Here is a 15,995-nt window from a genome sequence, read left to right as displayed (position 1 = left end):
TCCACAATGACCAGCACAATGCTCTACCTCCAAAGTAAACTCACCCAGAAATTTTTTGAACAAAATCCAACTTCCACAGTGCTGAAAGGATTAAAAGTGTCCACTGGATATCCAAAAATCATCACAACCAGGTTTATCAATTCTCTCAATTAATGTGAATGGCTTAAAGTGTCCTCTAAAGAGGCACAGGCTGACTGGCTGACTGAATACATAAACTCAGAACAGACATCTGCTGTATACAAGAATCTCACTTTACCTTAAAGGATAAAAATTGACTCAGGGAGAAGGGATGGACTTATATAATATAGGCAAATGGAAACCAGAAAAAAGCAGGGGTTGCAATTTTAGTGGCAGATACAATTGGCTTTAATCCAACAAAGATAAAGAAAGATAAGGAAGGTCACTATATTTGTACAGGGAAACACTCGACTTGAAGAGATTTCGATAATGGACATTTATGCACCCTACCAGAATGCTCCTCAATTCATAAAGCTGATCCTAATGGACATGAACAACTTGATATCTTCCTGCACTATAATAGTTGGATATTTTAACACCCCTTTCACAGTTTTAGATAGATCCTCCAAGAAGAAACTAAACAAGAAATATTAGACTTAAACCTGACCCTAGAACAAATGGACTTTACAGACTTCTACAGACCATTTCACCCTAATAAAACTGAATATATATATTCCTCTCATCAGCCTACGGGTCATCCTCCTAAAAAGACCATATCCTAGGACACAAGTCTAACCTCAGCAAATTTAAAAGTATAGAAATTATTCTTTGTATCTTCTCGGACCACCATGGAATAAAAGTTGAACTCAACCAGCAATGGGAATCTCCATGCTCAAACAAAGTCATGGAAGCTAACTAATCTTAGGCTGACTGATAGCTGGGTAAAAATGAGACAAAGAAGGAAATCATCAAATTTTTGGAACTAAATGAAAACGAAGACACAAATTATCAAAACCTGTGGGATACTGCAAAGGCAGTCCTAAGAGGGAAATTTATACCATTGGAAGCCTTCATCAAGAAAAGAGAAATAGAGGAGGCCAATAACTTAATGGATCACCTCAGGCAACTGGAAAAGGAAGAACATTCCAACTCTAAACCCAGCAGACGAAAAGAAATAACCAGAATCAGGGCAGAATTCAATGAAATTGAAAACAAAAGGATCATTCAGAAGATCAACAAAACAAAAAGTTAATTTATTGAAAAAATTAACAAATTTGATAAACCTTTGGCCAACCTAATCAAAAATAGAAAAGTAAAATCTCTAATACTGTCTATTAGAAACGATAAAGGAGAAATAAAAACAGACACTTCATAAATTCAAAAAATCCTCAATGATTACTACAAAAACCTCTATTCCCAGAAATATGAAAATCTGAAGGAAATGGACCAATATCTGGAGTGCTCCACCTTCCTAGACTCAACCAGAAAGAATTAAAAATCTTAAATAGACCTATATCAACCACTGAAATAGCATCACCAATCCGAAATCTCCCTAAAAAGAAAAGTCCAGGACCAGATGGCTTCACATCCAAATTCTATCAAACATTTCAAGAGGAACTAGTACCTATATTATACAATGTTTTCCAAAGCATAGAAAAAGAAGGAATACTCCCCAACACATTCTATAAGGCAAATATCACCCTGATACCCAACCAGGAAAGGATTCAACAAAGAAAAAAAATTCTAGACCGGTATCATTAATTAATATCGATGCAAAAATATACAATAAGTTCTTAGCAAACAGGATTCAACAACAGATCAAAAAAATTATACAACATGATCAAGTTGGTTTTATTCCATGATTACAGGGCTGGATCAACATACACAAATCTATATACATAATACACCACATCAAAAAAGAAAAAGCAAAGACCATATGATTCTCTCAATTGACACAGAAAAAGCCTTTGTTAATATCCAGCATCCTTTCATGATCAGAATTTTTAATAGGCAGAGAAGGGACATTTCTTAAACTGATAAAGGCCATTTACAGCAAACCCACAGGCAATATCATATTGAATAGAGGAAAATTGAAAACATTTCCACTCAGATTAGGAACGAAGCAAGGATGCCCACTGTCTCCACTGCTATTTAACATAGTAATAGAAGTCTTAGCTATCGCAATCAGGCAAGGGAAGGCAATCAAGGGTATCCAAATAGGGTCAGAGGAGATCAAACTCACTCTTCGCTGATGACATGATCCTATACCTGGAAAATACCCAGGGACTCAACTTTAAAACTCTTAGAAGTGGCTCGGTGCCTGTGGCTCAAGTGGCTAAGGCGCCAGCCACATACACCTAAGGTGGCGGGTTCGAATCCAGCCCAGGCCCGCCAAACAACGATGGCTGCAACCAAAAAATGTCCAGGCATTGTGGCGGGTGCCTGTGGTCCTAGCTACTTGGGAGACTGAGGCAGGAGACTCGCTTGAGCCCAGGAGTTGGAGGTTGCTGTGAGCTGTGATGCCACAGCACTCTACCCAGGGGGACAGCTTGAGGCTCTATCTCAAAAAAACCAACCAAACAAACAAAAAAAACTCTTATAAGTGATCAAGGAATACTGCAGCATCTCAGGATACAAAACCAATACTTACAAGTCAGTAGCTTTTATATAAGCCAACAATAGTCAAGCTGAAAAAACAATGAAGGACTCTATTCCTTTTACAATAGACCCAAAGAAGATAAAATATCTGGGAATTTACCTAACAAAGGACGGGAAAGATCTCTACAAGGAGAACTATGAAACTCTGAGAAAAGAAATAGCTGAAGATGTTAACAAATGGAAAAACATACCATGTTTGTGGCTGGGAAGAATCAACATTGTTAAAATGTCCACACTACCCAAAAAAATCTACAGATTTAATGCAATCCCTATTAAAACACCATTCTTATACTTCAAAGAACTTGAAAAAATAGTACTTCGTTTTATACGGAATCAGAAAAAACCTCGAATAGCAAATACATTACTCAGAAATAAGAACAAATCGAGAAGTATCACATTACTAGACTTCAGTAATCAAAACAGCACGGTACTGGCACAAAAACCAAGCAGTAGATTTATGGAACGGTACAGAGAACCAAGAGATGAACCCCACTACTTACTGTTATTTGAACTTCGACAAACCTATCAAAAATATTCAGTGGGGGAAAGACTCCCTATTTAAAAAATGGTGTTGGGTGAACTGGCTGGAGACCTGTAGAAGACTGAAACTGGACAACCCCCCCTTCACCATTAACAAAAATTGATTCTCAATGGGTAAAAGATTTAAACGTAAGACATGAAACTATAAAAATGCTAGAAGAGATTGCAGGGGAAACACTTGAATAAATTGGCCTGGGGGAATATTTTATGAGGAGACCCCCTCAGGCAATTGAAGCAACACCAAAAGTACATCATTGGGATCTGATCAAACTAAAAAGCTTTTGCACAGCCAAGAGCACAGTAAGTAAAGCAAACAGACAACCTTCAGAACGGAAGAAGATTTTTGCACTTTACGCTTCTGAGAAAGGGCTGATAACTAGAATCTACAGAGAACTCAAACTAATCAATAAGAAAAAAATAACCCCATTTCTATGTGTGCAAGAGACTTGAACAGAAACTTCTCTGATGAAGATAGGTGCATGGCCTACAAACATATGAAAAAATGCTCATCATCCTTAGTCATCAGAGAAATGCAAATCAAAACTACTTTGAGATTATCACTTAACTCCAGTAAGATTAGCCCACATCACAAAATCCCAAAACTACAGATGTTGGCATGGTTGCAGAGAGAAGGGAACACTTCTACACTGCTGGTGGGAATGCAAGCTAATATGGCCTTTTTGGAAAGAAGTTTGGAGAACACTCAAGGAACTAAAAGTAGACCTACCGTTTGATCCTGTAATTCCTCTACTAGGTATATACCCAGATGATCAAAAATTATTTTACAACAAAGACATTTGCACCAGAATGTTTATTGCAGCCCAATTCATAATAGTCAAGACATAGAAACAGCCCAAGTGCCCATCAACCCATGAATGGATTAACAGATTACGGTATATGTACACCATGGAATACAATACAGCCATAAAAAAGACGGAGACTTCACATCTTTTATGTTTACCTGAATGGAGCTGGAACATATTCTTCTTAGTAAAGTATGCCAAGAATTGAAAAAAAAGTATCCAGTGTACTCGATACTACTATGAAATCAATACATAACCACCTATACAATCATATGAATGGCAAAACATAACTAGTCCATAAAAGTAGAAGGGAAGAGGAGAGAGGGGATAGGGAGGGGGATGTGGGAGAAGGGAGGGTATTTGGGGTGACCTCACCTAATGTGCATGATATAATGGTACATTTCAAAACTATCAAGAGATGAGTATAATTGTGATGGATGTGTTACTTGGTTCAATGTAAGCATTTCACATTGTATATCAAAGCAGTACCCTGAATCCCATAAATGCATCAGTATACAAAGTTATGATTTAATAAAAAATAATTATTAAAAAAATGTAAAAATATAAAAATAAATGCATTAAAAATAATTAAAGAAAAAAAAATCTATAACTAGACATAGCATAGTAAAACTGCAGAAAACCCTAGACAAACCAAACTTCTTAAATGCAGTTTAAGAAAACAGGCAGGTTATCTTCAAACTAGCAACAATTACACTGACAGCTGAATTTTTAATACATAGTTCAAGCAATCCAGTGCTAAAGGAAATACTAAAGAATGTTCCTGGCTTGGCACCTATAGCTCAACTGGCTGGGGCGCCAGCCACGTACACCTAAGGTGGTGGGTTCGAATCCCCAGCCTGGACCCGCCAAACAACAATGACGGCTGCAACCAAAAAATAGCCGGGCGTTGTGGAGGGCGCCTGTGGTCCCAGCTACTTGGGAGGCGGAGGCAGGAGACTCGCTGGAGCCCAGGAGTTGGAGGTTGCTATGAGCTGTGATGCCACGGCACTCTGCCCAGGGGGACAGCTTGAGGCTCTGTCTCAAAAAAAAAAAAAGAATGTTCCTTTGGAGAGGAGAAAACTGATCTAAAGTAGAAGGCAGCAAAAGCAGGGAGGAATGAAAATCATTAGAAATGGTAACTGTGAATGAGTCTAACGAATACTGACTTTAAAAAAAAAGAGTAATAATAATCATTTGTGGATAAACATACAGAGATTTAAAATACATGACAACAATTTATAAGTCATTAAGGGAAGGAAAAGAAATAAAGTAGCTGATGGTTCTTGCCTTGTCTGGGATGTATATTATAATCTATAATGTATATTAATCTATAATATACATCCCAGACAGTAACCACTAAAAGAATACATACGTATATAAAATTTCTCACCTAGCAAAGAAAAGAAAATATTATTAACTATAAAGAAGGCAAAAAAGAATAGAAAAATGAATGTACAAAGTACACTGTATGACAATAGGTTTAAACTCAGAAAAATCAGTAATTACATTTATTACAAATGGGTTTAATGTTCCAATTAAAAGATGTGATAAGCCAGGCCTGGAGGCTTGTACCTGTCATCCCAGCTCCTCAGGCAGCTCAACTTCTTGAGCCCAGAAGTTGAAGGCAACAGTGAACTATGCTACCGCACTCCTCGCCTACATGACAGAGTAAGACGCTCTCTCTTTAAAAAAAACCTTTATAGTTCGGGGGTTTTTTTCCCCAGAAATACTATCAGAAATTAATCATATATAAAAAAAAGAGCAAGGCAGCACCTGGGGCTCAAAGGAGCAGGGCATCAGCCCCATATGCCAGAGGTGGCAGGTTCAAACCTAGCCCCAGCCAAAAAAAAAAAAAACACAGAGCAGTGGTTCACAAAGAGTGATCCTCAAGACCCTTTTAAGAGATCCCCAAGACCAAAACTATTTCCGTAATAATACCAAGATGATGTTTGCCTTTGATACTGTGGTTGAGATCTATGATGACTACAAAAACAATAGTGGATAAAACTGCTGGAACCTTAGCATGAATTAAGACAATGGTACCAAACTCTATTAGTAGTTATTATATTATTGATTGGAACACACTTGAAGTTAAAGAAAGAAAAGTCAGTTTTACTTAAAAATATAGTTGATAAGGCAGTAAAATTATTAATTTATTAAATTATCCTTGTCTTTTAATATTCAGTGAAAAAAATAGGAAAGTAACATTATCTGCTGTAAACCAAAGTAAGATAGTCAAAAAAAAGCACTTTATAAATAAGGTACTAGCTGAATGGACATTGTTTTCATGGAACACCATTTTTACTTGAAAGAAAAATGGCTAACTATATTTGTCTAGGTTTAAGTATATGGCAGACATTTTCTCAAACATGAGCCAGAAAACAATGACAACATTTGTTGCCAGTATCAAATTTGCGTTTTCACACCAAGAACTAGATATGTGCCAAACATATCTACTACTGTGAGCTCAACAGCTTCTCAATACATCAAAATGATCTGATGAGGTTAGTAGTGATTTTAATAAATATGGTCTTTGGTATGTGTATGACATAACGAAATCAATTAAAGAAGAGTTGCCTAACTCAGTGAATTTATATTTCCAAGTGACTAAAGCGTGATGTTACAAAATTATGCATGGGTAAAAGATTAATTCAAAGTGTAAGAGAGACAAATGGACTTAAAGCTGCCACAGCAGAGAAAATGTACTGATATAATTTCAGATTCCACACTGTAACTAACCTTTAAAGAAAGTATTTGTTGAGCTCTATTATAATATCAAATAAGATTACCCACAATAATCTGAAAGAGTATTAAAATATTCTTCCTCCAACTACATTATCTATGAGAATAGATTTTTTTCTTATACTTCAACCAAAACAACATATTACAACAAAGTACATTATGAAAAAAACGGGTGTCAGCCAGGCACAGTGGCTCATGCCTATAACCTCAGCACTCTGGAAGGCCAAAGCGGGAGGATTGCTTAAAGCTAGGAATTCAAGACTAGCCTGAGGAACAGCAAGCTCTGATACCTACAAAAAAAATAATAAAATTAGCTGGGCATGGAGGCATGCACCTATAGTTCCAGCTACTTAGAAGGGTAAGGCAGGATGATCTCCTGAGCCCAGGAATTTGAAGTTGCCGTGAGCTATGATGATGCCACTGCACTTTAAGCCCAGGCAACAGAGTGAGACTCTGTCCCCCCTACAAAAAAATGAAAAGGAAAAGAAAATATACTTGTCTTCTATTAAGCCAGACATTTAAAAGAAATTAGAAATTTGATGTCATTTGTCTCATTAAATTTGTTCTCAAAAATATATTTCCTTTAAAGAATGTTATTTATGTTAACATTCAATGGGTCACTTCAGTATTGTTAAATGAACTAAATTTTTTCATTTATCAGTTTTAATTTAAAAACTAAGAAAAATTTATAATTTACATCAATAGATATAATCAAGCCATATTAACCTCTTTAGAGTTCTCAATAATTTCGAAGAGTGTCAGGGGGTTCTAACACCAAAAAGTTTGAAAAATACTGCAACAAAGAATAACCAAAACCAAAAACTGATTCTTTGAAAAGTCTAAAAAACAAATATAGCAAACACCTGGCAAGAATAACAAAAAAATACTACAAGAGAAGGCACAAATAACTATGTTAAAAACAAAAAAGAGTTTCTCTACAAATCCTGTTGATATTACACACATAAGATTATTTCATGAACTTTTATTTCATGCTAATGAATTTCCAAATTTATTTAAATGCTAATAACTACAATTTGCCAAAAGAGGCAAGTTACAAAATATATATATAAATACATATATATTTTTATATAGTCTGATTTAGTTATTTTTAAAAAAGTAAATATAAGCTTTCTCACAAAGAAAACTCCAGATCCAGATGGTTTTCCTAAAAAATAACCAACTCTTTAGGGAATAAGAGTTATATTATGCAAATTCTTCCAGATAAGAAAAAGTGGGAAAATTCCCCAGTTCATTTTATAAAGCTAGTATAACCTCAGGATAAAAACCATACAAAGGCATTATAAGAAAAATTACAGTTCAATTACACTCATGAACAAAGATGCAAAAATGCTGATCAAAATTTTAACAAACCAAATACAGCAATTTTTAAAAAGACCATGTGGAGGGGAAAAAAAGACCATGGCAAACTGGGTCATGAACAAGAGGTTAATTACAAGAATGCAAGATTGATAAAGCATTGAAAAGTAAATCAGTATATTTTACCACATTAACAGATTAAAGAAGAAAAAGCTTAGGGTCATCTCATTTGATACAATCAAAGTATTACATCCATTCACGATATAAAGTCTTAGCATACCAGAAACAGAAGGGAACTTTCTTAATCTGATAAAAATATCTACAAAACACTACAGCAAACATCATACTTAATGGTCAAACAGTGAAAGTTTTCCCTTTGAGATCTGGAACAAGACAAGGATGTCCTCTATCATCACTTCTAGTCAGGAATGTACTGGAGGTCCTAGCCAGAAAAGTAAGGCAAGAGAAAGAAATAACAGGTATAAGGATTGGCAGAAAAGAAACAAAACTATTCACAAATGATACAATTGTGAATATAGAAAACGCAAAGTATCTACAGAAAAACTGTTAGAAAAAAAGAGTTGAAAAGATTATGACGGTCAAAATCAACTGAATTTTCACGTAAAAAGCAAGTAGTTAGAAAATTAAACTTAAAAACCAAAGACACTATTTAAAATGGCCTCAAAATATGAAGTATCTAGCAATAAGTTTAATGAGAGATGTGTAATTCTTTACACAGAAAATCACAAAACTTCACTGACACATATTAAAGTACTAAATAAATGAAAATATATGCAATCCTCATGATTTGGAACACTATTTTGTAAAGATATCAATTCATCTCAAACTGATTTAAGTCAAGGCAATCTCAATAAAATTCTCAACAGGACGACCAGTGAGTATATGCAACTTGGCATATTAATGTTTAAGTATATAAAGAAATGCAGAGGACCAATAGCCAAGACAGTCTTGAAAAAGATAAGTAATAAGAACTCAAATATATTATATTAGACAGTGGAATTTATAAAAACAAGCCAATGGAATAGAATAGAGATCAGACAAAGACACATATATGGATATCTGGTATGACACAGCAAAACAGAGAAAAGATACTTTGCTTTATTTTCCCAATAAATAATGATGGAACAGAGAACTATCCATATGGGAACAAATGAAATCGAACCTATTCCTCAAACTATTCACAAAACTAAATTCTACCTAGCTGATGATTGAGTACATGAACAAATACACACAAAAAAATTTTTTTTGATTAAATATCCCGAGTGCTTACACTCAGGCTGGCGGGCTCAAACCCAGCCCAGGCCAGCTAAACAACAATGACAACTGTAACAAAAAAAATGGCCAGGCATTGTGGCCGGTGCCTATAGTCCCAGCTACTCGGGAGGCTGAGGCAAGAGAATCACTTAAGACCAAGAGTTTGAGGTTATGGTGAGCTATGGTGCCACGGTGCTCTACCGAGGGCAACATAGTGAGACTATCTCAAAATAAATACATACATACATACATACATAATAAATGTCCCAAGTGGGATGTACCTTAAGGACAAGCAGCTTATTGTTAGTGGTTATTTTGCTACTATTACACTCAAAGTATATTTTATATATAATAATATAAAGAAAATAACAAACTATAGTAATATCAGTAAGAAACAAAGATTAGTAGAGAGAGGAGACACTAATATATGAATCAAAACTAAGTAAAAATTCTTTCCTGACATAGAAATATCACTAAGAACTCAATATTTTCTTTCACTGTTTTTAAAGATGTTTATTAATTCTGTGTATTCAAAAGGCCTAGAAACAATGAAAACTTGGTAATAATGAATGCCCCAAGTATCCATCCAAGTCTTTAGTGGTTTCTAAATATTAATTCCCATTAAATTAAAAAAAAATTCTTAAAAAATAGGTGATTCCAGTTCTGAGGCAGAAAATATAATCAGCCTGATACCTCTCTCAAATCCTGAAAGCAAAAAGCTATAAAAGAATACTAGAGTCACATTAGGACATAGGAGCCAAATGAAGAGGCTTATGCTGATCAAAGAAACAAGCTTTGAGTATCATAAAGAATTACTGCAGAAAGATTTAAACACATTAAAAATATGAAAATTTGGCTCAGCACCTATAGCTCAGCAGCTAGAGCACCAGCCACATATACCAAGGCTGGCAGATTTGAATCCAGCCCTAGCCTGCCAAACAACAATGACAACTACAACCAAAAAACAATCGGGCGTTGTGGTGGGCGCCTATAGTCCCAGCTACTTGGGAGGCGGAGGCAAGAGAATCATTTGAGCCCAGGAGTTGGAAGTTGCCGTGAGCTGTGATGCCATGGCACTCTACCCAGGGCAACAGCTTGAGACTCTGTTTCAAAAAAAAAGAAATTCCCCATTCTGCGATCCCAAAATGAAATGAAGAAGCTAGTCAAAAAGTATCAATGACTATAAAAACCATTTTAAGTGTAAGGTAATGGACTGATCAGGATGGTATCTACTATATCCATTGATCAATCTTAACATTTATTAAAAATGGAGTAACCACACTGATGTAACACAATATAAAATACAAAGCACCACCCCACCAATGAAATACTCTTAGCAAAAAAACTAAACCTACCTCTAATTTAGCCTCTTTAATTATCGGTTTACACAAAATATGAGAGATGGAGGAATATAGTAAAGGACCATAGGATACGATCAGCAAAACACAGAATGTGAAAAATTTTACACAACATATGATCCGATTTCTTTAACAAGTAAACAGAGATTTAAACAAATAAACTGATACAGATTAAGAGAGACTAAAGACACATATCAAACAATGCAACATGCAGACCTTGTTTGGATTCTGAGGCAAACAACTTTTAAAACATTTAAGTTTTTTTAGATAATTAATAAAAATAGAAAACAGATTGGAAGACAATAAGAAATTATAATTAACTTCACTGGGTGGGATAATAGTCCTACCTGATAGAGATGTATAATGAAATTTAGTATTTAACTGGTAAAATTGTATCATGTCTGAGATTTACTATGAAATACTCCAGATTAACAAATTATTTATGCAAATAAAAATAAACAAACAGGGTGGGAATCAATTCTAGGTGAATTAACTCAAATTAAATATGAAAGCAAAACAAGCTTTTAAAAAGATAAACATAGATTACTTTCATGTTTCCTGAGTAAGGCAGGATTTACCGAACAAAATTCAGAAATCATTAAATATGTGTATACTGTATTATACCGTGTACTGTAAAGATTATCTACTATTTTAAAGGTACTTACTGCTGGTAAAAGAGACTGCATATTTTGATTAGAATCTGCTATTGTAGCAAGGTATACCAAGTTTGTATGCAACATCTGCTGATACCTATTAAAACAAAACAAATATCAATTTAAAAAATAATTTTCCTCTTATCTGCCTACGTACCTACAACATTCTAACCATTACTAAAGTTTAATACAAGATTTGTTACCTGAATATCTATATCACTTCAATTTTTCCTATTTCCTCTGTAAAATAATTCCAAATGGTAAATACATTTAAAGATAATAATGAACACAGAAATCTGAGCATGCGTTAGACATTGTTATAATTATTTTATGTGTATGTATATCTCATTTCATTCTCAAACCAACACTATAAAGTAGGAGCTCTCTTTTCTGTTTTACAGATGAGGAAACTGAGCTTAGGTTTAAAAGGTTGGTAACATGTACAACATAGCTAGTAAATGGAATAACTGATACATGTAATAGCTCCACACGGGCCTGCTTTTTTTAAAAAAAGGAACTAAAATAAAGGAATTCAACGAAATATGTTTATCCCCTTCTTTCTGCCATTTTCATTTTGTCAAAAATCTCAAACCCAAGTACAGTCACAAAATGTTCTGCTAAAATGTAAGAAAGGATGTTAGAACCACACATTTTTTCCTTCTCATTGCTGCAGCAACAACCAACAACTGATGCCTGCTGTGTTTATGCTACCTATTAGTTCTCACTATAAAGCAAAGACAATGAACACAGGTAATCTCCAATTATAGGAAAAAAACAATATGCTAAAACATAATAGAGATGGAAGAAATGATAGGACACCAACACTGCTAAAGGTTAACCTGAAGAAAATAAATTCTCATTATTGGCATGATGTAGTTTGCTTACTGTAATCTTACTTATAAATTAGTTTAGCTAAGTTCTCTTCACAATTTTAAAAATTAACTCAGACAAAACCATACTAAAATCAGTAGTAATCTAAATTACTAGGGGTGGGTATTAGTGCATATATACAGTAAGTTCCCTAAATACAAATGTAAAACCTGCATCAAATTATTAAGTCTGTCTTAAAATTTCTTTTACTAAAAACAGTAAACACAAATTAATTAAAAAATAAGTCAAAAGAACTTTATTCAGCTGAACAAAGTCTAACTCAGATCCCAAATGAAGTAATTTTTTAGATGCCATGAAAAGAATTCTAGTGTATTCTTTGCTACCATTTTTTCCCTGTTACAAACAACTGGTTTCACAGCTTTTTTCTTAACAGAAAAAAAAATTTTCTCACTGCCTTTAAAATAAAGCCTCATCACTTAACAAGGCTATACTTTTAATGTTCTTCTTCACATATATACTATGGTGCCTAATCAGACATAATAAGTTTGATAATTTCCTTATATAAACCATGAGAAATATTTAATTATTATATGTGCTGTACAGAATCATTCATAATGGTTAATTATGTTACTGAAATTCTTCAAACAGTACCAACAGGGACCACTAGTTGGAACAACTTTATTATTCTGCAGAGATCTTCAATGGAACTTAAGATATAGGGTTCCATATCTTACCATTTTTAAAAAACCAACTAGCTATTTTTCACTGGCATACATACCCATTTCAATGTCTACTTCTTCATGTTTTCCTTTTTTTCTCAGTATTAATTAATATGGTCCCATTATACACAGATATGAGATCTGTTGACCACTCCACGAAAAATAAAAATAACAAAGTGTACTAAAAAATATCGTTTATCCACGACCCTTCAAGAAAAAACTTTTGGTTATCATGCTAATTAGTACTTGATAAGCCAGTGGTAAACTACTATTAAATCTGCCACACTTAAGGTCTAACGAAGTCAAAGTAGATCTCTAAAGTCTCTTGTAGTTTTAATTATCTGTAAATGCAGTATCTTTTGTAAATTAGTTTAATTTTAAAACATGTCCTCAAACTCCTCCCAATTATCAAATCTTAATTTTTAATTTTGAAATAAATTTATAGAAAAGTTTCAATAGTAAATAAAATGCTATAGATCTTTCTTCCAGATTCTTTAATCATTAACATTTACCACTTTTGTAGTACCATTCTGTCTCCAAATACCCACACCAAAATACACATATACAACATTCATTTTTTTTGCAAAACCATAAGAGACTCAATTGTAGACATAATACCCCATTACTCCTACTACTTCAGTGTTGACTCTCCCAAAATAAACCTATCCCCTTATATAACCATCAAAATAAGATATATTACGATTTAATCCAAGGAATCCATCCAAATTTCTCTTGACTGTCCTAATACCTCCAAATCATTTCCCTTAATATAAAGGGGCAAGAAAAAGTGAAAAATTGTAATTGGACTTTTCGAATTTCAGTAAGTTTTCTCTTCCACAAAACTGCATTTTTTTTAGTATTCTTCAAATAAGCTTACTCTAAAACAATTCAAAGCTAAATAATAAACATTAATTAAAAAGTAGTAAATATTCATATTCTCTTATGTTTGTGTATAGGTCACCTAAAAAGCTATCAGCAAATGTTCTAGAAGAATCTAGACTAAGCTGAGACTACTGAAATGATAATAAAAAGTTTATTAAATTCAGATTTTCCTGAGAAACATTTTTTAAATATTGTTACATTTATCACTGGAATAGTCTTCTTTTTTTTTTTTTTTTTGCAGTTTTTGGCCGGGGCTGAGTTGGAACCCACCACCCCCGGCATACATGGCTGGCGCCCTACTCCATTGAGCTACAGGTGCTGCCTGAAATAGTCTTCTAAATGTATTACTATTTCTAAAATAGCATATGCTAATAAAAGAGCAAAAGGAGCATATACATTTATAAACTAAGGGCAGATAAAAAACACATGATGATAACTATCTTATAAGGTAACAGCACATATAATATATCCTTTTGTGTGTGTGTGTGTGTGTGTGTGTGTGCAATTTTTGGCTGGGACTGGGTTTGAACCCGCCACCTCCGGCATATGGGGCAGGCGCCCTACTCCTTTGAGCCACAGGCACCACCCTATATCCAATATTTTATGTTTGATAATAGCACTATCTTAATAAACACTAACATATATTCCCAGATACCCATGATTATTAAACTATAACATGAGAAACAGTTCACCTCCCAAAAATTCCACTAAGTGTCACTACATCAATTACCTTGAAAAAGATAAAATAATCTCTATTAAATGTATTGATATAAACACAAAATTTCATTTTTAAAAAGAAATCTTTAGGCCGGGTGTGGTGGCTCATTCCTGTAATCCTAGCACTCAGTGAGGGTGAGGCAAGATGGCTTCAGCTCAGGAGTACAAGACCAGCCTGAGCAAAAGAGAGAACCCTTCTCTCTACTAACACTAGAAAAATTAGCTGAGCATCATGGGTGGCACCTGTAGTCCCCTCCCAGCTACTTGGGAGGGTAAGGCAGGACGACTACTCAAGTCAAAAAGTTTGAGGTTGCAGAGAGCTATGATAATGCCAGTGCTCTCTAGCCAGGATGATAGAGTGAGACTCTGTCTCAAAAAGAAGAAAAAAAAAAAAAATGGGGGAGAAGGGTAGAGAAAAGAAAAAGAAGAGAAATCTTTATCTAGAAGCTACAAAGAATACATTTATTAGACAACTGGAGTATATTTTATAGAACATAAGTCATCCTCTTAATTAGAAATTTAAACTTTAATTCCCTTAATTTAAAATGAACACTGATTTTTTTTTTTTGCTTGAGGTTTATGAAACACTCTGAAATAGTGAGACCTACCCTAACATACAAAGGGCTGATTTAAGCAAATATAGGTTGATTTAGAAAATGCTCAAACCAAATACTACAGAAGAGCCAATGTTGTAACACATTCTCACAAATAGAATGTTACCAGAAGTCAAAGAAAAGATGATCCTGGCACACACAAATAATTCAGACCACTGACTTAACATGTAAGTGTGATTTTGTATGTCTGCAAATAAGACAATATACACAAAAGTATTACCATTGAAAAGTCTTGGGTGGTGAGAATATGGTACTTGTTCTCTTATTTTTACATTATGTATGTTTTCTAATTTTCTATAATGCACATATTGTTTCCATAAGTTTTTTTTGAGACAGAGCCTCAAGCTGTCACCCTGGGTAGAGTGCGGTGGCATCACAGCTCACAGCAACCTCCAACTCCTGGGCTCAAGCAATTTTCCTGCCTCCGCCTCCCAAGTAGCTGGGACTACCGGCACCTGCCACAACGCCCGGCTATTTTTTGGTTGCAGCCGTCATTGTTGTTTGGTGGGCCCGGGTTGGATTCGAACCTGCCCATGGTCTCCTAAAATTATTTTATAGGCATCCCAGCATTCCTTACTACAGATCTCCCTGGTATTGTCTAATTTGTTATGAACATGGGTCATTTTTCCTCCACAGAAAATTTACCTCTACAACCTGCTTTAAAAACAATTATGCTCATTTTACTGCCTGGGGCAAAAAGGGACAGTGAAACTTTTGAAATCTCCATGACCAAAAGCCGTGCATTCTAACAGGTTTTGAGCAAATTGTATCCCACAGCCCTTTGTGTATGCTTCTCCCCCACTGTCGCCACCAGGGAGCTGCTATGCTCAATGCTAATAATTAAAGTCTTCCTGGGTTTGGGTCTTTTTTTTGGCTTTGGGGAACCTTTGGCCCTTTTTTCTCCCTTCCCTTTGGGCAGCTGCCCTGG

The 15,995-nt window shown here is 34.7% G+C and overlaps 1 protein-coding gene across 3 annotated transcripts in view; it reads right to left on the bottom strand.

Moving 5' to 3' along the window:
• The window catches only part of SS18 (SS18, nBAF chromatin remodeling complex subunit), a 90,053-nt gene that overhangs the window by 66,514 nt on the left and 7,544 nt on the right, over positions 1–15,995 (bottom strand). For all 3 annotated transcript variants that reach the window (XM_023510177.1, XM_003784774.3, XM_023510176.1), the window contains exon 3: positions 11,317–11,401. In XM_023510177.1, the coding sequence (XP_023365945.1) occupies positions 11,317–11,401 (85 nt within the window). The remainder of the gene's footprint in view (positions 1–11,316; positions 11,402–15,995) is intronic.

This window comes from Otolemur garnettii, unplaced genomic scaffold (assembly GCF_000181295.1).
Source record: "Otolemur garnettii isolate 467f Iridium unplaced genomic scaffold, OtoGar3 scaffold00012, whole genome shotgun sequence".
Classification (NCBI taxonomy): domain Eukaryota; kingdom Metazoa; phylum Chordata; class Mammalia; order Primates; family Galagidae; genus Otolemur; species Otolemur garnettii.
Note: the sequence above shows the minus strand (reverse complement) of the source record. Positions and strands in the feature narration are given on the sequence as shown.